The sequence below is a fragment of the Hyperolius riggenbachi genome, chromosome 1 (assembly GCF_040937935.1).
Source record: "Hyperolius riggenbachi isolate aHypRig1 chromosome 1, aHypRig1.pri, whole genome shotgun sequence".
Taxonomy (NCBI): domain Eukaryota; kingdom Metazoa; phylum Chordata; class Amphibia; order Anura; family Hyperoliidae; genus Hyperolius; species Hyperolius riggenbachi.
The window spans coordinates 479,698,529-479,721,220 of NC_090646.1; the positions used below are offsets into that span (position 1 = coordinate 479,698,529).

General features: G+C 42.3%; 1 protein-coding gene across 3 annotated transcripts in view; it reads left to right on the forward strand.

The window, feature by feature from the left end:
* LOC137521835 (ubiquitin carboxyl-terminal hydrolase CYLD-like) overlaps positions 1-22,692 on the forward strand; it is an 83,604-nt gene that overhangs the window by 26,520 nt on the left and 34,392 nt on the right. For 2 of the 3 annotated variants that reach the window (XM_068241623.1, XM_068241643.1), the window contains exons 4-8: positions 6,059-6,121; positions 8,133-8,392; positions 11,359-11,527; positions 13,590-13,731; positions 21,134-21,256. In XM_068241623.1, coding sequence (XP_068097724.1) covers positions 6,059-6,121; positions 8,133-8,392; positions 11,359-11,527; positions 13,590-13,731; positions 21,134-21,256 — 757 coding nt within the window. The remainder of the gene's footprint in view (positions 1-6,058; positions 6,122-8,132; positions 8,393-11,358; positions 11,528-13,589; positions 13,732-21,133; positions 21,257-22,692) is intronic. The other variant, XM_068241633.1, reaches the window with a different exon arrangement.

Genomic DNA, 22,692 nt, shown 5'->3' on the forward strand with positions numbered 1-22,692 from the left:
GGCTTGCAGAAATGCACACTGAGGCATTGCAGAGCAGGCGTGATTCTATTGGTTGCCTCCGGGAGCTGAAATTTATCTTGCTTGCCGCTAATTGAGTGCCTCCAAGAGCTGAAATGTACTGTACCTTCTTTGTGGGAGAGGGTGGTTGAGGTTTAGGAGAGGGGTGTAGGATTAGGTGCCTTCGGGGAAGGAGAGGGGGGATCTTATGGTTAGGCACCACCAAGGGGGGTAGTCCAGCAGTGGAACATTGCTAGTTTTAGCGATATTCTTCTAGCGGCAACCTCCTGCGCCCATTTTTCTAGCCGCCTTTATTTCATGTATGCCACTATATTACCCGAATTGGTACTCCTCTTTAGTACTCAGTGACTCAATACAGGGCCACTTTAACAAACAACAAATATACATTCCACACTGCTGTGTCCATTTCACAGAATTTGTGTATTTTCTTCATCTCTGGCGGTGTTACTTGTTAACAGTCCACTAAGCAGTATGGGTGGTGATGTGACCTAGGAAATTCCAGAACTCTCAATGTCTTCTTATATAGGATGCAGGAGTATAAATAACCAGGGTCCCTTGAGAGCACTGCCAATGCTTTGTGACATGAAACAGTTGACGTATATATATTATTTAGTTGTCCGGCTGGTGCTCTGCTTCGAATAAGAGTAGTGTGGACTGATCAAATATTACTGCACATATAATACTGCATAACTAAAGGCCTTTGTAAAAAATAGTGCATTGGGAGCTGCAGGACTTTTTTTATTTTGAGTAGTTAAGACAAGTAGAAAAAATGTGCTTTAGAAAAAAAACAATGAAAGCATTTCAGATTGACTTAGTTTGGCCAAATCATTACACTAACAGATAAGGCAAATAATATTAATCAGACCATTACAATGGTGCCTTTACAAGTGTGAGTTATGTAACCCGTAAACTGAATTTAACCAGGAAACATTTTTTTAAGGCTGAAACAGATCATCTTCTCCAAAATGTCAGATTTTGTGGAGTGTTTCTAGCATGCAGGGGTTAGAGCACCTACCAGAAGTGGTCCAAGGAAGGGCAGCTGATGAACCAACAACAGGTCCCAGGTGCCTAAGGTTCATTGACGCATATGGGAAGTAAAGACTTGCCTGTCTAGTATGATCTAACAGGAACGCTTCTATAGCACAAAGTATTGAAAAACATAATGCTGGCCATGAGATAAAGGTTTGAGAATTCACAGTGCATTGTAGCTTTCTGCACATGGGTATGCATAGCCACAGACCACGGTACCTATGTTAACGCCTATCCACTGCTAGAAGCACCTACAATGGGCATATGTGAGTATCAGAAGTGGATCACGGCGCAATCACAGAAGGTAACCTAATCTGATTAATTATATGCGTTGGCCTCAAAATTCCTCAGATCTCTATCCAGTCATTCATCTCTGGAATTTGCTATAGATCGCATCAGAGGATCACTGCCTCATTCGCTAACCTTTGTGTTTCCTCCCCTAATGTCTCCAACTCACTACCCTCTAGATTGTAAGCTTGCAAGGGCAGGGACCACCTCCTAGTGTATCTTATTCTGATGTAATTTATCATATGATCATGTACCAGTAATGGTGATGTGTCAAACCACACATCAACTACCGTATGTATGCATTTGAATTGCAGGATATTCCGATTGTACAGTGTTTTCAATGTATCCATGTTCCCCGCTATTTGTCTTGTACCATGTACAGTGTTACGGAAGACGTTGGAGCTGTATACCGTCGATAAAAAAAAAAAAAAAAGTACTAGAAACACAAGTTTGATCCATTAAGGTCCAACGTCACAACTTCTTGGTGCCAGATAGCACAGGACACCTTCAGAGGTTGTGCTAACCCATGCCTCGATGGCTCAGAGCTGTTTTGCCTGCTATTTAAGACCTACACAATATTAGGCATGCGGTTTTAAAGGGAACCTTAACTGAGAGGAATATGGATGTTTCCTTTTAAACAATACCAGTTGATTGTCAGTGCTGCTGATCTCTCTGGCTGCAGTGGTGGCTGAATCGCACACCTGAAACAAGCAAGCGGCTAATCCAGTCTGACTTCAGTCAGAGTACCTGATCTGCATGCTTGTTGAGGATCAGCAGGAGAGTCAGGCAACTGGTATTTTAAAAGGAAAAATGCATATCATTCTCAGTTTAGGTTCCTTTTAAAGCAAACCTAAAGTGTGGCAAAAGCTAGATACATACCTCAGCAATTGGAAGCCATTGAAATATTTAGATGTTCCCAGATCCTATTAGAGCCCACCTTTCCAATGTAGGGTGGCTCTCCACCTTCTGGCCATGCTCCCAGCTATGGACAGTGCATCCGGACTGGGCATGCACATGTAAGGTCCGCATATGCCTAGCGGCATGTTCTCGCGATTCTGGAGCGATCGCGATATAGTGCTTATAACAGCGCTGATTGTGATTGCTCTGAATCGCGAGAGTGTACAGTGATTTTACTGCACTAATCACGGTTAAATCACCCACACAAAACCATTTAGTGACTCACAAGTGTGAATGGGGCCTTAACCACTTTCTCCTCCTGGATGTAGAGCTACGCCCAGGAGACCATGTGCGCTCCCGCGGCCGATCGTGCACGCGTGCTCCCGGCCGCGGATCGTTAGCCCAGGAATCAATTAATTGGGCCATGATGCCCGATCACTGATTCCTTTCCCCCGCAGAAAAAGTGACAGCTTCTCTCGGAAGCCTTGCTTTTTCTGCCTCCTATGTCCCCCTACGTCCCTCTAATCGTACATGTTACGCTTAGTGACATCATGTAAACAAACCTAAGGTTGCCATCTTGTGGCCAAAAAGTAAAACTAATGTAAGAGTGAACAGAGGAGCCAGCAGGATAAAAGGTTCTAAAAGGCTTAAAATCCCTCAGGAGGTGGTGGTGGACTCGCCTTCCCGAAGCAGACAAGATACCGTCAGTTTTATGACAACAGGTTTATTAATATACTCCAAAACAAACAGTGCAACGCGTTTCACAGGTATGTTCCCGTGAAAAAAAGTAAAACTACATCTACATTAAAAAAATAAAATAAACATATATTTACAATAAAAAAATTACTATTTACATCCCACCTTCCGAAAAATACCCAAATAAAATGTTTAATAAAAAAAATTACAATAAAAAAACATAAATATTTACCTAAGGGTCTAAACTCTTTAAATATCTATGTAAAGATGAAATATATATATATATATATATATATATATATATATATATATATATATATATATATATATATATATATATATATATATATATATATATATATATATATATATATATTAAGCTTGTAAATAGTGATGCATGCAAAACGGAAAAAATGCACTTTTATTTCCAAATAAAATATTGTCGCCATACATTGTGATAATAACCAGGACAAATGGGCAAATACAATGTGTGGGTTTTAAATATGGAGGCATGTATTATTTTAAAACTGGCCGAAAACTGAGAAATAATTATTTATTTTCCGTAGTTTTTTTCTTATTCTTACTGTTAAAATGCATTTACAGTAAGGTAGTTCTTAGCTAAATGTACCACCTAAAGAAAGCCTAATTGGTGGCGGAAAAAAACAAGATCTACATCAGTTCATTGTGATAAGTAGTGATAAAGTTCCTAATGATGTTGATCCAGGGATTTTGTCTGATTGCCATCTGGAGTCGGGAAGGAGTTTTTCCCTTTAGGGGCTAATTGGACCATGCCTTGTAAGGGTTTTTTCGCCTTCCTCTGGATCAACAGGGATATGTGAGGGAGCGGGCTGGTGTTGTACTTTGTACTGGTTGAACTCGATGGACGTATGTCTTTTTTCAACCAAAATAACTATGTAACTATGTAAAAGTTATAGGCTAATGAATGGGATGTGAACATTGCTCGGATGCATAAAGTGAAAACGACTGAGGGCTGAAGTGGTTAATCGCGATGTGTGTGGCCTTTTCTCCTCCACTTTTCATAGCCATAACAGGATACAGTTACACTGACAGTTCAAAAGCTTAATTATGCCTGAACTTTGTTGTTTGTTTTTTTGTGTGTTGTTTTTTTGTTTGTTTAATTCATCTCTTTACATTATAAAACATGATAAAAAAAAAAGCTGTTATTTACCCAAAACAAACTAATTTAAGTTTCAATATATGGAATAGAGAACTAAAGGTGTTTCAGCATGACTTCCATGCTGGAACATTGGGGACCACATTAGTGTTGGGCGAACAGTGTTCGCCACTGTTCGGGTTCTGCAGAACATCACCCTGTTCGGGTGATGTTCGAGTTCGGCCGAACACCTGATGGTGTTCGGCCAAACCGTTCGGGTTCGCCCGAACTACTAAATGCCCGGCCGAACAGGGCCCCTGTTCGGCCGAACAGGGCCCTGTTCGGCCGAATACCGCCCCCCTATGGGGTCGCAGGCATAAGGGGGGAGCATGCCCCGATTGCGGGGGGGGGGGTCGGAAATTCCCCCCACCCCCTCCGCTAGCGCTCCCCCCTCTGCCCGCTCCCCCATAAAAAAGTTGGCGTAAAGTTAAATATTACCGGTGGTGGCTGCTGCAGTGGCTGGCTGGCAGTGGTGTGAATGAGGAGGAGGAGTCAGAGTATGACGCGTTGAGGCCGGGCAGCCGGCGGTTCAGCGGTAGTACCCTTTTGGTACTTCCGCCCTTTCTCTGACCTCACGTCCTCTACGTGATGACGCATACGAGGGTACGCGTCACGCGTACCCTCGTATGCGTCATCACGTAGAGGACGTGAGGTCAGAGAAAGGGCGGAAGTACCACAAGGGCACTACCGCTGAACCGCCCGCTGCCCGGCCTCAACGCGTCATACTCGGACTCCTTCTCCTAGTCCTCACTCACACCACTGCCAGCCAGCCACTGCAGCAGCCACCACCGGTAATATTTAACTTTACGCCAACTTTTTTATGGGGAAGCGGGCAGAGGGGGGAGCGCTAGCGGAGGGGGTGGGGGGAATTTCCGACCCCCCCCCCCCCGCGATCGGGGCATGCTCCCCCCTTATGCCTGCGACCCCATAGGGGGGCCATATTGCGGCATGTTCGGGTCCCCCTTGACTTGCATTGAGTTCGGGGTTCGGGCCGAACATGCCGAACATCTGGCCCATGTTCGGCCTGTTCAACCCGAACATCCAGGTGTTCGCCCATCACTAGACCACATGAGTATAACAAAGATTTATAAGGGTGCTAGCAGAGGCAAGAGGGAAGGGCTCAGCAAAATGATGGTTGATGAGCATTAAAGAGAATGACTTAAATCGGATTTGAGATGAAAAACTAACTGCAACAAGTATCTTGTCTATATATCTTATCTAAAGTTTAGATAGTTTACACAGCATATCTAGCTGCAAACAGCTTTAAAAGTTTAATTATTCCTGTGATACAATGAAGGCAGCCATGTTCTGTTTGTCACATTGTCACAGGCTGAGGGCTGGAGATGCTATCAGCTTGCCTGTGTGTAAATTCAGTCCCCTCTCCTCCCCTCTGCCTCTGAAATCAATGACTTGTAACCTCCTCCTCCTGCCCAGACTGAGCTCCCAAAAGCCCTTGCTACAGTGCCAAGGCACTGTGAAAAGCTGGCTGTGGGCGAGGCATGTTTAGTTTATAGGGAATTAGAGTATTAAAACAAAACAAAAAAAGTATTTGGCTCGAGGAATGCCCTATAAACTATATGAAAGGAACACAATTACGCAATGAGTAAAAGTTCATCTTGGAACCCCTTTAATATTTTTGCCTGGAGTTCAGCTTTAAGTCTTATAATGCCTAGCCATGTTTTCCTGTACCTGTTGTTGTATTTGTTGTTCAAGCTCTCTAGCTTTGTCATGACACATCCACTAGGCTTTCTTGCATTGCAGGGTTTCATAGCTAATTTTAGATAGAGGGAAGTGTGAATGACAATGTGAGAATCCGTGTGTGGCACCTTTTATTGAAAGTGCATACATGACATTGCTCAGGCATACACCTATATTAACTGAAACCAAACACCTCTACCAGTGATAAGGTAAACTGATAACCTGCTATATAGCGTGTCATGTTTGGGTTTGTTTCAGCACTGCCACCAGATGAGGAGAGGAACAGGAAGCGTTGCACCGCAGAGGAGAACTCATTACAAGGTAATGTCATTCTCTAGGCAATATAACACTTTATTTTAGCTTCCCATACAGCACGTTGGCTGAGGCTAGAAAAGTCAAAGGTGAGCCTTTTGTCAGAGTTGGGTGCAGCACACGCATATCAATCTCTGATTAGGTGGTTTTCTTTAATTTTTTTCTTCCTTGGAGAAAAAATACATCCAAGGACATTAACACTAGTGTATATGACATGGATACCATCAACAAATTGTAAAACATAAAGTGAAAGGTATTTCAAACAATCAAGCGTGCAAACACACGGCAATAGGACACTCCCAACCCACATAAAGCAAGTGGATGCATATGACCCCTCCAGCATAAACAGAGAGTAGACATCAAACAAATGACAGCACTCATAGGTTGCAACTGAATTGTAGACTAACAGAGGCATGCAGAGCCCCACAGGGCTAAATACATGCCTTGAATGCAAATCAGATGCAAATTATGTACTAGTCCTAATCTATAATTTGAATGCAAATTGATGCACATGGATGCAGCTAGCCATAGGTATACTTACATGAGTTTTGCACAGCAGGAGACCGCCGTGGGGAAGTCTAGTAGGGAATAATTTGTGCACATATTATTTATACTGAAGCTAATGTCCTCCTTTGCTGTACCTGTTTTGAATGCATGTTGTGTATTTTAGTCCACAATTGTGGAGCTCTGCACATCTATTGCAGGTAGTCAATTCGGGTGCAGCCTCTGTTTGGAAGCACTGCCAATGTCTTCTGCTGTATAAACAGAGAGTAGATAGAGTGGCTTCTGTAGTAAAACCATGCAATAAGGTAGGGAGTACACTAATCAGATGTGTGCGCTTTTTGCCACATGTGACTAAATGTGCACCGCCACACTGGTCATTTGAGTTCAATGGCTTGCTCACAAATCACAAGTTGTTTTAGTTTGTTTCTCCTTTTCACATCTTTTATTGTGATTTTAAAATGGACAGCTTTCTGCTTTTTCCTTTGTAGACGCACACTTTCCTAAATGCACTGTATATCATGGTCCAAAAAATTGCAAACAAATGCAGAAAAACCACATTCCTTAAAATGCAATTAAAGATAATGCAGAATTCTAGAAGCCTAGGAATCGCAGGCCAAAATGATTTGTCGAGTGTGCTTCCTTCCTAAAGTTTAGGGAAGATAGAACAACTTTATTAGCCAGAAAATAACATCAATCTGCATAGACAAAAATTTCAAACAGAAGCCGCACAGATGTCCAGTGTCTACCACTATATAAGGTCTGTATAACGAACACTGCAAATGCAGCACAGGAGACTTGGGCGCAGCCGGCGCCACTATAGACCGTAATAGGAATTACGGCTATAGCGGCACACAGTAACTTCGGCGCCGTCAGGAGACGGAGCTGAAGTTACTTTTAAAACACTGTAATTTGCCTTCCAGCAATAGCTGAAAACCGAATTACATAATTCCCCACTATCCACGTGGAGCTAGAGGGGGAATAGTATTTAACGCCGCTGGGAACTTGTGCAGCAAAATACCGGCTGTATCCTGCGCCCAAGTCTCCTGGCGACGAATTCTCTCGGAAGCCTGTATAATACTCCAGTACATTTTAAATGAAACTCAAACAATTAAATGACCCCTCATATACTGTAAACACACAAGTGTGTATTAAGGAAACTACATTTAGCTAACATGTGCTCATACATTTTAATGACTTTTGTGAATACAGCCCAAAGTGTTATGTGAAAATTGTAGGTGAGTAGAGATGATGAACGAGATGACAGTAATTACGTATTGCATGCAAATTTTATGCCACTTGGAATTGGGCCAGTCAAATTTAGCAGGAAGTGCATCTGATTGGCCCAGTTGCATAAAATTGGTATAAAAATGCATGCAAACTATAATTATTAGCATCTGGCTGATCACCTCTATATGTGCAAAAACCCAAAAATATAGGAATACAAATTTGGTGTCAAATTGATAGATTTGGAACAACTGTACAAATCTAAAAAACATATACAAATATATTTTCATAGCAGGCGAGGATCATCCAGAACCTCTGAACATTCTTGTTGAAGTTGGAGACCAACAAGCGTCTAACCATCCTACAGAGGATCATCATCCTCCTTCCAGCCTTTACTGTCCTCCTGGTAATGGCAGCCTTATATCATCTCAAGAACTTGTAAGACTGGAGGTCAATTCCATGGTTGAGGTGAAGGATCCCCCCATATATGGTGTGATCCGCTGGATAGGACACACCTCTGACTCTTCTGAGACCATTGCTGGCCTAGAAATGGTAAGTAGGGTGATCTATACATATTTAAAAAAATAAAACCAGGACTCACTGGATGTGGGAATGAGATAAGTAATAGTAGACTGATGTGTGTAATGTGTGCACAATGTGCCTGTAATGAGTTATACACACTGTACATTCCTGTTGCTGCTCATATATGTTTTTCTTTTAATGTGAAGCAGATTTTGATTGGGTAGAGATGCCCAAAATTAAACTGTGTCCACTTTTTGGGTTATTAACCACTTGCTGTCCGTGGCAAAACTTGCACAAATGCGTCTGGTGTGTTCTGTGCCTAAAGGCACACCAGCGAGTGCATTTTAAGGCAGGGAACGCACTTGCAGGGCTGTTTTCCCCTGCGATTCCTGGGTCTTCGTCAGCTTTTGCGTTGGTGGTTTCTGCATTTCCGTGGTTTGCAAAAGCATTTATTGTATGCTAACGTGCGCAGCATGGGGGGAAAAAAGCAGAAACCCGTCCGATTTAAAAACGTGGGGAAAGACACAAACCTGAATGATCAGTCGCGTTGTGTGTTTCCCACGCAAGGCTATTGACTTCATTAGCCTGTAGAATCGTGCAGAGTTTTGCTGTCCACGACAAAGTGCGCACAAACGCAAGTGCGCTTTAAGGCAGGAAACACACGTGCAGGGCTATTTTCCACTGTGATTCCCAGGGTTTCTGTCGGCTTTTGCTTTCTCCTTTTTAACACAAAAACTTTCTGGGAACATTTCTGCATTTCCGCATTTGGCGGCATGTACTGTATGCGACCGTATGCGTCATACAAAAAAAGCAGGGACGTGCTGAAAACCCGAAACGCAAAACGTGAACGGTCTCCATACGCATGTTCTGCATAGAAGTGTGTGCATTTTCTGTAGAATTGTGCGAATTTTGACATCTGTGGCAAAACACGCACAAACGCATCTATAGTGTATTCCCTGCCTAGTCATAGTCTATGATATCTGCAGATCCTCATACACACTTTGTTTAACAGACAATCATCTGCAGATCAGATCCACCAGGATGGATTTTCAGATCTGCAGATGATTGCCAGATATGCAGATGAAGTCTGTTAAACCAGGTGTGTATGATGATCTGCAGATAACATAGACTATGAATGCATTTTGCAGGAACTGATCTTTTGCAGATACTGATCTTTTGAATGTGTACAGCATCTGTGTGTGCAGCATCTTGCAAAGATTTTATCTGATGGGGAGTTCAGCTCCATAGAATACACTGTTTAGAGTATGGCTCTTATACTACATGGAATGGGGTAAAATTTGTCTGTGATCTTGCCTTTTCCAAAGACTTTTATCTCAAGTGTGTATGCAGCATTAGAATAAAACACTCAATAGGCTTAATACTTCCATGATGAAATAAATGGTTACACCCAGGGATCTCTATTGTCTGAAGGGCAGAATTCAAGCATGCTTTGGAGGTATCTGTTTACTAACTGCCAAATACCAGACAGTTAGTAGGTAGGCACTGCTGAAGAAGCCTTGTTCAATTAATGCTTTAACTGAAGAAATCCAGACACATTTCTCTGTAAAGGAACCTGCTGCTAACATATTCAAGGTCTTTGTGAAGTTAGGCTCCACTGTTGCTTTTCTGACGTACGTTTCCCTTGTTTTCTGTTTTCTAACAAAAAATCTCTTCTGCTATAGTACTAGTACTGTAGCTTTTTCATTTTTGCTTTTTTCCCATGTCCTTATTGTGAAACTTGGTTGCTGTAAAGAACCAGAAAATGACACATGGAACTATTTGTGGGCAGCATGGTGCCTCCGTGCCTACCACTCCTGCCCAAGTTCAATTCACAGCAAAAACACCTTCTACAAGGACCTTATAAACGCCTATCATGCACCAGTGTGTGCTTCAAGTGTGTCCTCAACAAATCCAATACAAATTTCAGTGCAAACATAGCAACAGCTATGACAGCAATAGAAGAGAATTCCCTTGGAAACAACTGAACAGAGGCGTATAGCTCCCCAAACACCTGAGAGATCTCACCAGCAATGTGACTGACAAAGGTGTACTCTCTCTCATAGTTAAAGCCCTCCTCAATCCAAAATTGAACAAGGCAGATTGAATACCTCAAAATGTTTCAAGGGATTTCACATATGAAAATAAAAATTTATAATCAAATACCTAATGCAAAACATCCCGGAAGTCTACTGTACAACAAATGCCCTGTTCAGTTTTGGGCTCCGTTAGGCCTCAAACACATTTGTGTCCCTCCTATGTGCACCTAAAGAAAGTATCCCTTCTATTAAAAAATGTATAACCTATAAGCCACATGAGGTTAAAGCAGGGACCTCCAATTAATCAGCTGGCCATGCAGCTGCACTGCTTGTAACCTAAGGTTCTGTGAGCCACATGAACTCTTTTAATTTACATTCCACATAACCAAGCTGCAACTCCACTGGAGCTGGTCTCCAGGACCTCTAGATCCCCAGAACAGAATTGGCCTGCCTGTTTATTTGAGCTCTCATACTACATAGAAGTGGTAAGATTGACCAAGATTGCATAGAGAGTACGGCCAGCTAAAGTGTCAGCAGACTGACTATACTTTGTAGATTGTTTAGATAGGCTTTCGCATAATTTCAGTAGTAAAACTGAGCTAGATTGTACAGTAGAACTTGTATAGTTGTGTTTAGCTGGGCTATATTGTTATATCGGGAAAAGCTAAGGCTCCCTGCACACTGCAAATCTATTTTGCGATTCCGATTTGCAATTCCGATTTTCCCTGAATACAATCAACAGAAAAACGGAGGAAAAAACGCAGCATGCAGTAACGATTAAAAATCGGAATCAGATGTAAAAACCGATTAGGAATCGCATGCAGTGTGCAGGGAGCCTAATGATATAAGTTTGAATGTCTCTCATGCTTGACAGTCTGACTATATCAGGCTTGGCCATCTTTCTTCATGTTATTAGCAGTTATGTGCAGAGTATGTTATGTCTTGTCTTTATTTTTCCAGGAGGAAGAGCTACCCTCTTCATTAACAGATGGAGTTTACAGAGGAGTTAGATATTTCCAGTGTGGACCCAATAAAGCCTTGTTTGTGAAACTACGAAACTGCCGCCCAGACTCGCGGTTCTATTCCTTACATGGCCCAACCAATCAGATTCTGAGATGTAACTCCATTGGTATGTATATCAAGGGCCTAATTTAGTAAGGTTTTTCTTCCCTGCAATTAATTGATATTTCCCTTATGTTGTGCAAAGTGTATTATTATTATTTAGTATTTATATATTTGCATGTTCTCACCTTGTCTGCATGGGATTCCTCCTAAAATTGGCTCTAGACTACAATGGACATATAACTATGGTAGGGATTATTTTGGGTGCTCCTTAAAGTGACAGTGACAAAACAACATACAGACCTCTTCTGCAGCACTTAAAGAGAATCTGTATTGTTAAAATCGCTCAAAAGTAAACATACCAGTGCGTTAGGGGACATCTCCTATTACCCTCTGTCACAATTTCGCCGCTCCTCGACGCATTAAAAGTGGTTAAAAACAGTTTTTAAAAGTTTGTTTGTAAACAAACAAAATGGCCACCAAAACAGGAAGTAGGTTGATGTACAGTATGTCCACACATAGAAAATACATCCATACACAAGCAGGCTGTATACAGCATTCCTTTTCAATCACAAGAGATCATTTGTGTGTTTCTTTCCCCCATGCACTGAAGTTTCAGGCTGCTCTTTTCTTCCTGCAAACAGCTTTGCCCTTGTTTGTAATTCCTCAGTATGTGAAAGCCCAGCCAGCTCAGAGGACGATTTATCCAGCTTGTAAAAGATAAGAGAGAGAAGATGCTCTAATCCTAAATAACACACAGGCAGTCTGCATAAAGGGGAGTTCATAGCAGAACCACAACACTGAAGAACTTGGCAGCCTTCCAGACACAGGCCGACAAGTCTGACAGGGGAAAGATACATTGATTTATTACAGAGACTGTGTTAGGGCTGGTTCACACGGGCGTCTGCTGAGCTTTTGCTTGGCATTGCGTTCAAACGCCAGCGTTTAAAAGCTAGCTTTTGAAGGCTTTTGAAAAGCGTTCAAGGCTAGCAGTTCTGGTCTCTGCTATTGTTTCCTCGCGTTTACTGCCTCTGAAAGCAGCATGTTGCTTTTGAGACTAGAAGCAACGCTGGGATCTACTGCCAGGCTTTCATGAAAGCCTGCAAAAGCCAGCTCTAAACGCTCCCATTCACTTGCATGGGATGGCAGTAGATCCCAAAAAACGCTGCGTCTGAAACGCTGCGTTAAACGCCACAAAAACGCCCGTCTGAACCAGCCCTTAGTAGAAAGTGCTGCAGTTAGCCAGAACACATTAGAATAGCTTTTGGAACTTGTAGGATGATAAAAAACAGGATGCAATTTTTGTTACGGAGTCTCTTTAACAGAATATATAGTCTTGTCACATACTGTTCCTCAGAGGGGGGGTCTCAGTCTACTCTCTATCATAATTCTGTGTCCATTGTAGTCTAAGGCCAATTTAAGGGTAAACCAATTAACTTAAACTGTATGTTTTGGGGATGTGGGAGGAAACCGGAGTGCCCGAAGGAAACCTAGTTTAAAGGTTTGGATCAGTTAACCAGCTGAGCGGTCTGGACAAGCTCAGCTCGTCCAGTACCGCCGGAGCCTGCCGCTCAGGCCCTGCTGGGCCGATTTGGCTCAAATAAAAAGCAGCACACGCAGCCGGCACTTTGCCAGCCGCGTGTGCTGCCTGATCGCCGCTGCAGTGCGGCGATCCGCCGCATGCAGCGGCGAAAGAGGGTCCCCCCAGCCGCCTGAGCCCAGCGTAGCCGGAACAAAAAGTTCCGGCCAGCGCTAAGGGCTGGATCGGAGGCGGCTGACGTCAGGACGTCGGCTGACGTCCATGACGTCACTCCGCTCGTCGCCATGAGCAGCCTTCCTTGTTTCGCTTACCTCGCCATGGCGACGAGGTAAGCGAAACAAGGAAGGCTGCTCATTGCGGCCTTCCTTGTTTATTCTGGGCGCCGGAGGCGATCGGAAGATCGCCTCCGGAGCGCCCTCTAGTGGGCTTTCATGCAGCCAACTTTCAGTTGGCTGCATGAAATAGTTTTTTTTTTTATTAAAAAAAAACCCTCCCGCAGCCTCCCTGGCGATCTTAATAGATTGCCAGGGTGGTTAATTGTAACAGTATACAATGCTGCCAGGTTCCTTACTTCTGTCATTTTGTCTAGCATTCCAGGATTACACTAGCAAATGTGTTGAGGAAAACACCCCACCTGCGACAGACAAAAAGGGTTTGGAATGTATGATTGGGCGGAAGAAAGGCATACAAGGACACTGTAATTCCTGCTATCTGGATGCAACACTGTTCTGGTGAGGACAAAATCTCCAGCATCCTTCTGGTTCCTTATTACATTTTAGTTTCTGTGTTATATAAATAGTGTTTACTTAAGCAACATAATGTAGCTTATAAGGAGGCTGAATCACTATGTTTTTCTCTTGAATTATCTCGTCTTACTTATTAACTTATAATTTACCTCTACTTAAAGCGTACCTGAACTCAGAACGTCTTCTCTGCTCTAAAAGAAACACAACAGCATAATAACCTTTAAACAAAAAAACATTTATTTGTTACATCCGATAAAAATCCTGCAATAAATCTGCAGTGTGTCTACTTCCTGATTCATGGGAGCAGACATCTTGTTAACAGCCTGTGCTTTCAAATGAGCTTATCTGTCATCTCTGCCATGGCAGTCATGTGACACAGAGATCAAAGTACAACTCGTGATTAGACACAGATGAGGGGGAATTAAACAGGCTAAACACTCTAAATACATACAGGGTGCATTTCTCTGTTTTCCTTCTGTCCAGTGCAAGAGTTCAGTTCCACTTTAAAGAGAACCTGATACGAGAAGCGTCTTAGGTTCCATACTGACCAAGGCCGAGTCCAGCGTCGTCGTGCATGCCTGGCCAGGCGGATTCCTCCGTCGCGCTCCCATTCCTGGAAGCGTTCTGCGCAGTACTACTGCACATTCATAGACTGCTCCCAGCCGCAGGAGCAAGACTGGGGAGCGCACCTGGCTAGGCATGTGCGACTCAGCCAGGATTTCAGGCACTATTGGGGGTGACAGGAGCCACCCATGGAGATGGCGAGGGACGAACGGCCCTAAGGGGGGCTTAAGGAAGGCCCAGATAAGTATGGAACCTGAGACGCTTCTTGTCTCAGGTACACTTTACCTGATTTAACTCATGATTTATCTCTTCTTTTATCTGTTTATATAATGAATTACCTCTCCTTATTTGTTTGTCATGCATTAGCTCTCCTAAAGGTGCGTACACACGCACTACAAAACCCAACGACAGGTCCGTCGGACAGACAGTAGTGCGTGTGTACGCACTGTCGGTGGACTGATGAGCCTGTTCCTGAACGATCTGTTACAGGGGAGCCTCTTCTTGCTTCATACCTGTCTCACTTGTTTACAGAACTGTCACAGAGGATTGCAGACACAGGAGTCCCAGTGCTTCCGAAAACTCATTCAGGGAGGCAGAAAACAGCAAAAAGACATTGCAAAATTCATCAGTGTTTACATATTAGATAATATTTTGACTGTGCAAAGCACTAACTTTACTTGTTAATGGCTAAGACCATGTAATTTGCTATAGAGAAAGCAGAGTGAGGAGCAATTCGGCAAAAAAAAAAAAAAAAGCATACCACAATCATTTGCTGTTCCCCCAAGACATCAACCAACATAATCAGAAACGATAGGCCACCTGTGCGAGACTTTGGAAGCAGCTTGGTCTCCACAAGACTTTTAGGTGATGGTTTTGAGGGCATTTAATCACACACTTATCAGTCATCACTGTCTGTGTGAAGTGCACATATTAAAACCACTGTGGTTAATATACTGTACATCACATACAAATGTATTTGTAATAGCCCCCTCCCCTACCTTTCCAGTAGTAAACATATTCATGGAGAGTTAAGACAACTATCGCAAAATATTGTATAATGTACATACATAATAAACTTACATTTCTCCATGCGTGAAATGCACTATATATTGCCTTTTTTCCTATGTTGTTGTCACTTATATTATGTAGTAAAGAGCTTACAGATTTGACAGGTTTCAGACTATCTCCTCATGGGGGAGTTTTAGTGTTACCTTTTATTCTTTACAAAAGCACTCCCTGGAAAGGATCGGTACAAAGATGCTGGCTGGCCTCCCTTCTCCTTCTCGTTTGCACACAGTTTTGGCAGTTGGGCTGAGAAACTGCAATTCAGTAAGCACTTTTGTAAGTAAAGTATTAACTGAGAATCGTGAGGAGATGGTTTTGTCCAAAACCTGACAGATCTGTTAAATTTTCACTGCCTACAGGAAGTGACAGCCACATATGACATAATTTATAATACATACTGTACTTCTGGGAGAAATGTACATTTAGATGCATACATTTTACATAGTTTTAAATTTTACATAGTTGTCCTTTGAGCCTCAAGTGAGAGGGACATAGAGGCTGACATGTTTATTAAAATTTAAACAATACCAGTTGCCTGGTTGTCCTGTTTATCCCCTGCCTCTAATACCTTTAGCCATGGCCTCAATTCACTAAGCTTAACTCCTGTCTTTAATAACTCTTCTGAGCTGTTTTACAGTTATCACAATTATATCACCATGGTGATAACTGTAAAACAGCTCAGAAGAGTTATTAAAGACAGGAGTTAAGCTTAGTGAATTGAGGCCAATGCCTGCATTTCCAAGAAAAAAATACATATATTTACACAGATCTGTACATCAGTCCTGAAAGAGGGACAAATGGAGAAGAAAGAGGGACAGGGTTCCCAAAGAGCGACTGTCCCTCCAACTAGGCACATTTGGGAGCTTTGTAACCCATAGCAACCAAGCAGCAATTATAGGAAATTAACAAAACAAAATCTTTGTAGTTTTCATTTATTATTGGACGTGAAACTTCAATGTTCCTCTCTCTGCTGCTTAATTGAATATGTTTGGCAGTGGCTTGCATCAAAGCAGTCTCTGCACGCAATAATAATACCCTTTTGTATTACTGCGGATTATGTGCACAGCTATTGAAATCCTCAGACTAGCTATCTTTCTCTTTTTAAAAATATTCTTTCCTAATGCCGCCTCATCTGACAGCTTGCTGCACATTTGGCATGGGTCAGTGACGTGGCCTCCAGTTCATGCCTTTGAGAGCTGTACTAGAATTCTAGCCTTCATCAGAAGTCTTTCTTGATGAGTTGTCAAAGAGCAAAAATTTTTGATGAGCCGCCAAAGAAAAGCATGTGGAGAGGTCACAGTCGCAGCTGTACTATTACAGCTGAGCCTCTACTTCTCTATAAAGGGGGAGGATTATCAATGAGGGAATTGGCATTAATTATACACAAGGAGCTGTGCCCCTCAACACTCCTCTGGCCCTAGGGAACTGCCTAATTTCCCACATCCCACACAAAATCTGATCTTGGCTGGATGTACTTTGTTACCATGATTTGAATGCATTATTCAAGCACATTCAGGTAAAACGTGCTGTACTCTTTCTGCACACGCTGAGGATGGGCTACCCATACTGCATATAAATCTTAATGTAAAGCATAATTCCACGTTTATGCAGAAAACAGTGTCCCTCAAGATAACTACATATGTTGTAAAAGTATCACAAGACTTTATTGCTGACTCTTTCCTTGCTTACGTTTTTTGAGATGGAGATTGTGGGAACGTCCAATGCATTGGTAATTGAGGAAATCTGTTTTCTATAATTACATGATTAGCCCAAGGTGGTGAAACGGAACAGCACAGCTTCAACATGATTTAAAGCACCGTCTGTTTGTTGTTGTTGTTGTTGTTCTTAAGTGCCTACAGATTACTGTCATCCTCAGGGCCGAGTTCTGTACACATGCATCGCTAGCCTGTTGACTAGCCACAGGTTTCGTTGCTATGGAGGGAGGGCAGAGGGACCACACATGGTGCAAGTCGAAGCAGGAGGGCTAAGGAGAACAACTGAGTTAGTCGTGCATAGAGGAGATGATTTAGCAGTCCATATCTCTAGCTGGCTCATCAGGGGGGATCGGACACCACCCTACACATGCTAGATTCTTGGCCCTTATGGGCTGCCTCGGCTGAGAACCATCTGGGGGTAGGGAACCTATGCCTCGGGAGCCAGATGTGGCTCTTTTGATGGCTGCATCTGGCTCACAGACAAATCAGTAGGGGTCGATTCACTAAGCTACACTGCACAAGCAGTGTAGCTTGGTGCGGCAGAGCAAGTACAATTTTCAAAGTGGGCACGCTACTGCTGTTGCATGCACCACTAACTTACTGACACTCCCCTTAAAACTAACAGCTGCTCCACTTGTCCCACTCTGGACCCTGTCATGTCCAGTGACTTTGTAGGACGAAATCCCTGCACTTTGATTTGCCCAAAAGTGCGGAGATGTCATCCTACAAAGTGAATCAACCCCTAAGTCAGCTAGCTAATGGTACAAGCTGTTAGTACGATATTTCTTCTGTCTGGCTCTCGGGGAATATTGGTGATGTTGCTGAAACCGAAGAGAAGCTGAAGACGTGTCTGACACTTCCGCTGCCCGGCGAATCAACTGTATACACATCACCATAGCAACATGGACAATAGCCCTCTGCTGCGCATGCACACTGTCCCAGTTTGAAACATATTGTATGGCTCTCAGGAAAATACATTTTACAATTTGTGGCGTTTATGGCTCTCTCAGCCAAAAAGCTTCCTGGCCCCTGAGCTAGTGTGTGTACAAGTCTTTACCCTATGTGGCTTTGTAAAAAGGAGTCATCTAAAAACAGTACTGCTTTTATTGTAATCCTCTTCTAAAATCTGATTGCTACATTTACAACTCCTGTTTTATGAAGGGGAGATCGGATTTTCTTCTATACCAATCAGTGCTTTGATTGCCTTATTAAAATTACCCTAACGGGTGATCTGCAGCTTCATTCACTACAATGGAGTGACTGACTGCTAGCTGCGACTATTACTTTAACCAGAAATACTAGTAGTTCACTGCCCATTTATTGGCCCTGTGGAAGCCTGACTTTACTTCTTAAAATAGTGATCTGTGGCAAACAATAAAAAGCTTTGGACTTTCAGTCCTAAGAATATGGCAAACACTGCTTGAGGCTGTATAAAGTAAGGCTGATCGTCACGGTATAAATGCCTTTCACAGCACTAAAGTTCTTCAACATACAGTGCTCTTGTACATAAAATATACATGTGCTAAAAGTTGTAATAGAGCAGCAAAAGAGTTGCAGGAAACTTTTCCCATTTTTGACTATCACAGTCCAATAGAAATGACTCATGCTGTCGTCTCACATTTTCACCGTTGGAGCTGTGGTGAACTGTGAGGAGCTGTACAGGATCTGAAAGGCAAATGAAGCAGGAGTTCAACCTATAGGCCAATATCAGAGTTGATTCTGGCCTATAAGGTGAAGCTTCATTCCTGCTTCATATGCATTTTCACAACCCTCTCTGCTCCTTCATTTATCTGTATAAGTATGAGCTGGCCACATGAGTCATTTTCTTCAGGTAAGCTAGGCAGGAAATATTGGTAAAAGCTGTCTATAGTGCTGCTACATTACAAACTCTAAAAAGTACCACCCTCCCTTAGGGAATATATCATATGTTGTAAACCATATTAGCATTAAGTATTTTATTACCTATGTGGCTGGGTTAGAAATGTTGGCTTGCTGTTTGAATATCAGATACTGTTAGGACCCGTTTCACTTAATCAGTTACTCTGTTATAGCTAAAAGAAAACTGATTTTCAAAGTAATCCCCATGTTTTCGTATGGCACCTTTCACACTTAACGCGTTTTAACCTCCTTAGCGTTAACCCCGAGTCAGGCTCGAGCTGGAAATCCGCAGCTCGGAGTGGTAATCCCGAATTGGATCCATTGGAGGTGTGGAATGTGCAGGGCTGCCGCAGATCTATCAAGCAGTATGATTTTTAGGGTCTGAAAGCTTGTGAAAAAATTGCACCACTTCTGGAAAAAAAAAATATTTTTCACAATGCACTGGAAAAAACGCATACCAACGCATACTAACGCACACCAACTGATTAAGTGTAAACGGGCCTTTAGGCTGAACTGAAAAGCAGCCTATGAGGTGTCCAAACGCCTTTCCCTCTCCCATGATCACCTCCTATCATCACTGGCACCCGCCAGACTTTTCCTATGAACACAGATGACCCTGCCCACTTCCTGCCTGTGCTATTCTACCTAATAAAACCTAAGTGTCTCTGCGTCCTGTCCGTGTGTGTGTGTGTCTGTGTGTGCGCGCGCGTTTGCGTTACTGCGCATGTGCCGCACAGACAGCTGTCTGGACAGTACCTGGGCGGGCAGTTGCGCGCACGCGCGCGGCGATGACAGACCTAGAACCCGTTTTTAAACAGGCTAAGGTCACTAGTACAGGAAGAAGCACCCACTCTACGGGCTGCTCTATACTTTATGCACAGAGCTCTGGGTCATGTGATACATTTCTCTGAAAAGCCTCTATTAAATATGAAAATTGTGTAGTCCGCTATTCACCTTTACTCCATAATTAAATATTTCCTAAGGTGAACTAGGGCTTTCACTTTTATACAATCAAGGCGAAAGCATTGCTTATCCTAAGCATAGTCTACAAATCTAGTCTGATTTTCAAAATTAAGTGTACCTGTCATAAATTACTGAAACAACTCCCATAAAAGAGGCAGTCTGTGTTCAAACCCTGAATCGGTCTGTATAATTGTTCCCTCATCTTGCTAAGTAATGTAAGCTGCACAGTCCTGTTTTTCCTGTGTTTAAAATGTGAAGGTATTAAAGGTAGCCTAAAGTAGACGGGAACTGCCATTCTTATTCTCTAATGAACAAAGCCATTTGCCTGTCGTCTGTGCTGATGCTCTCCTAACACTTGAAGTTACTGGCCCAAAATGAGCATTTGACCCTGGCCTGACTCCAGTGGCTGCACGCTTGTTGCAGGTGTCTGACTGAAAAATAACTAAAACCAAATCCTCAGCATAAAAGCCAAGCAACTGGCATTGTTAATAAGAGAATGTAGATGGCAGTCTCCGTATTCCTATTATTTCAAGTTATCTTTAATAAAATAAATGTGAAATGCAGTTTTTCATATTAGATGGATGTTAAAGAGGAACTCCAGTGAAAATAATGCAATAAAAAAGTGCTTCATTTTTACAATAATTATGTATCAATGATTTAGTCAGTGTTTACCCATTGTAAAAGCTTTCCTCTCCCTGATTTACATTCTGACATTTATCACATGGTGACATTGTTACTGCTGGCAGGTGAAGTCAGTGGAAGTAGCTGCTGCTTGCTTTTTTTGGCAGTTGGAAACAGCTGTAAACAGTTATTTCCTATAATGCAACGAGGCTCACAGACAGGAAACTGCCAGGACCATGGTCCTCAGAGTTTCCTGTGGGAGGGGTTTCACCACAATATCAGCCATACTGATGATCCGTTTGTGAAAAGGAATAGATTTCTCATGTAAAATGGGGTATCAGCTACTGATTGGGATGAAGTTCAATTCTTGGTCACGGTTTCTCTTTAAGCACTCCTGTTATATCTGACTAGCTTATTACAAATGCACGTGTAAAATGTTGATTCTGGTGCTACACAACTCTAATATACTAATATGCTTTATTAACTATTGTTGAGTGTTTTTTCAGTCCCAGATATTATGTGCAGCAGTGTGTAGGCTTGTTATGCTAATATGTAATGACAGAGATGTTCTTCTTGCCTAGCATGTTTGCCTGCTCCTCTGTACTGGACACCATCCTGCTGCGTCCTCCCAATAAGAATGACAGTAATTCCTACATTGATACCAGAGACCTGCTGCGCACTGAGATAGTTAATCCTCTGCGGAAGTGAGTACAAATATTAAAACTTGATTGATTACCATAACATTGCCACAGAAAATTTACCCATTTTCGAAAACAGATTTACTAAGGTTTTGCAAGGTTTGTTAACCCTGGAAAACATTGGCAAACCTGAATGTTCTAACAAACCTGGAGTTTATGAAAAATGTCTGTTTTGGAGACAATATTTGAAATGCTTGTTTGGGTCATATCACACTATATGGAGAGTTGCATTCTATCTATAAGTCCTGCCTACACCCAGGCTTGAAGTCCTGAAAACAGTGGCACTGGCCATGTCATGCTGAACAAACGTTTGACTACTTTGGCCCTGCTGGAGGTAATCTTCATTTTTAGTAACATAATTGCCAGTAATGACACATTTTAAAAGGGGTATTTTTATATTTATGGAATTTTACTGTTTCCCTGTAGTGAAAGGGGCATGGAGGCTACCGCCATATTTACTTCCTTTTCAACAGCCCCAATTGCCGATCTGTTCTCCTGATCTTGGGCCTTAAATGCTCTAAGCCACATACCCAAAATAAGCATAATTTGCTAGTCATTGCATTCTATTTTTATTTACATTTTGCACACCAACTATTTGGGGAAATACATATACATCTACAAGTTATAAGTATATATACAGGGAAATGTGAGGGAGCAGGCTGGTGTTGTACTTTTTCTGGTTGAACTTGATGGATGGATGTCTGTTTTCAACCCAAATAACTACAGTGGGATGCAAAAGTTTAGTCGTCATGATTTTCCTGTATAAATCGTTGGTTGTTATGATAAAAAATGTCAGTTAAATATATCATGTAGGAGACACACACAGTGATATTTGAGAAGTGAAATTAAGTTTATTGGATTTACGGAAAGGGTGCAATAATTGTTTAAGTAAAATTAGGCAGGTTCATAAATGTGGGCACTGTTGTCATTTTATTGATTCCAAAACCATTAGAACTAATTATTGGAACTCAAATTGGCTTGGTAAGCTCAGTGACCCCCTGACCTACATACACAGGTGAATCAATTTATAAGAAAGAGTATTTAAAGGAGTCAATTGTAAGTTTCCCTCATCTTTTAATTTTCTCTGAAGAGTAGCAACATGGGGGTCTCACAACATCTCTCAAATGACCTGAAGACAAAGATTGTTCACCATCATGGTTTAGGGGGGAGGATACAGAAAGCTGTCTTAGAGATTTCAGCTGTTTCCACAGTTAGGAATATATTGAGGAAATGGAAAACCACAGGCTCAGTTCAAGTTGAGGCTCAAAGTGGCAAACCAAGAAAAATCTCGGATAAGCAAAAGCGATGAATGGTGAGAACAGTCAGTCAACCCACAGACCAGCACCAAAGACCTACAACACCATATTGCTGCAGATGGAGTCACTGTGCATCGTTCAGCCATTCTGCACACTTTACACAAGGAGATTCTGTATGCGAGAGTG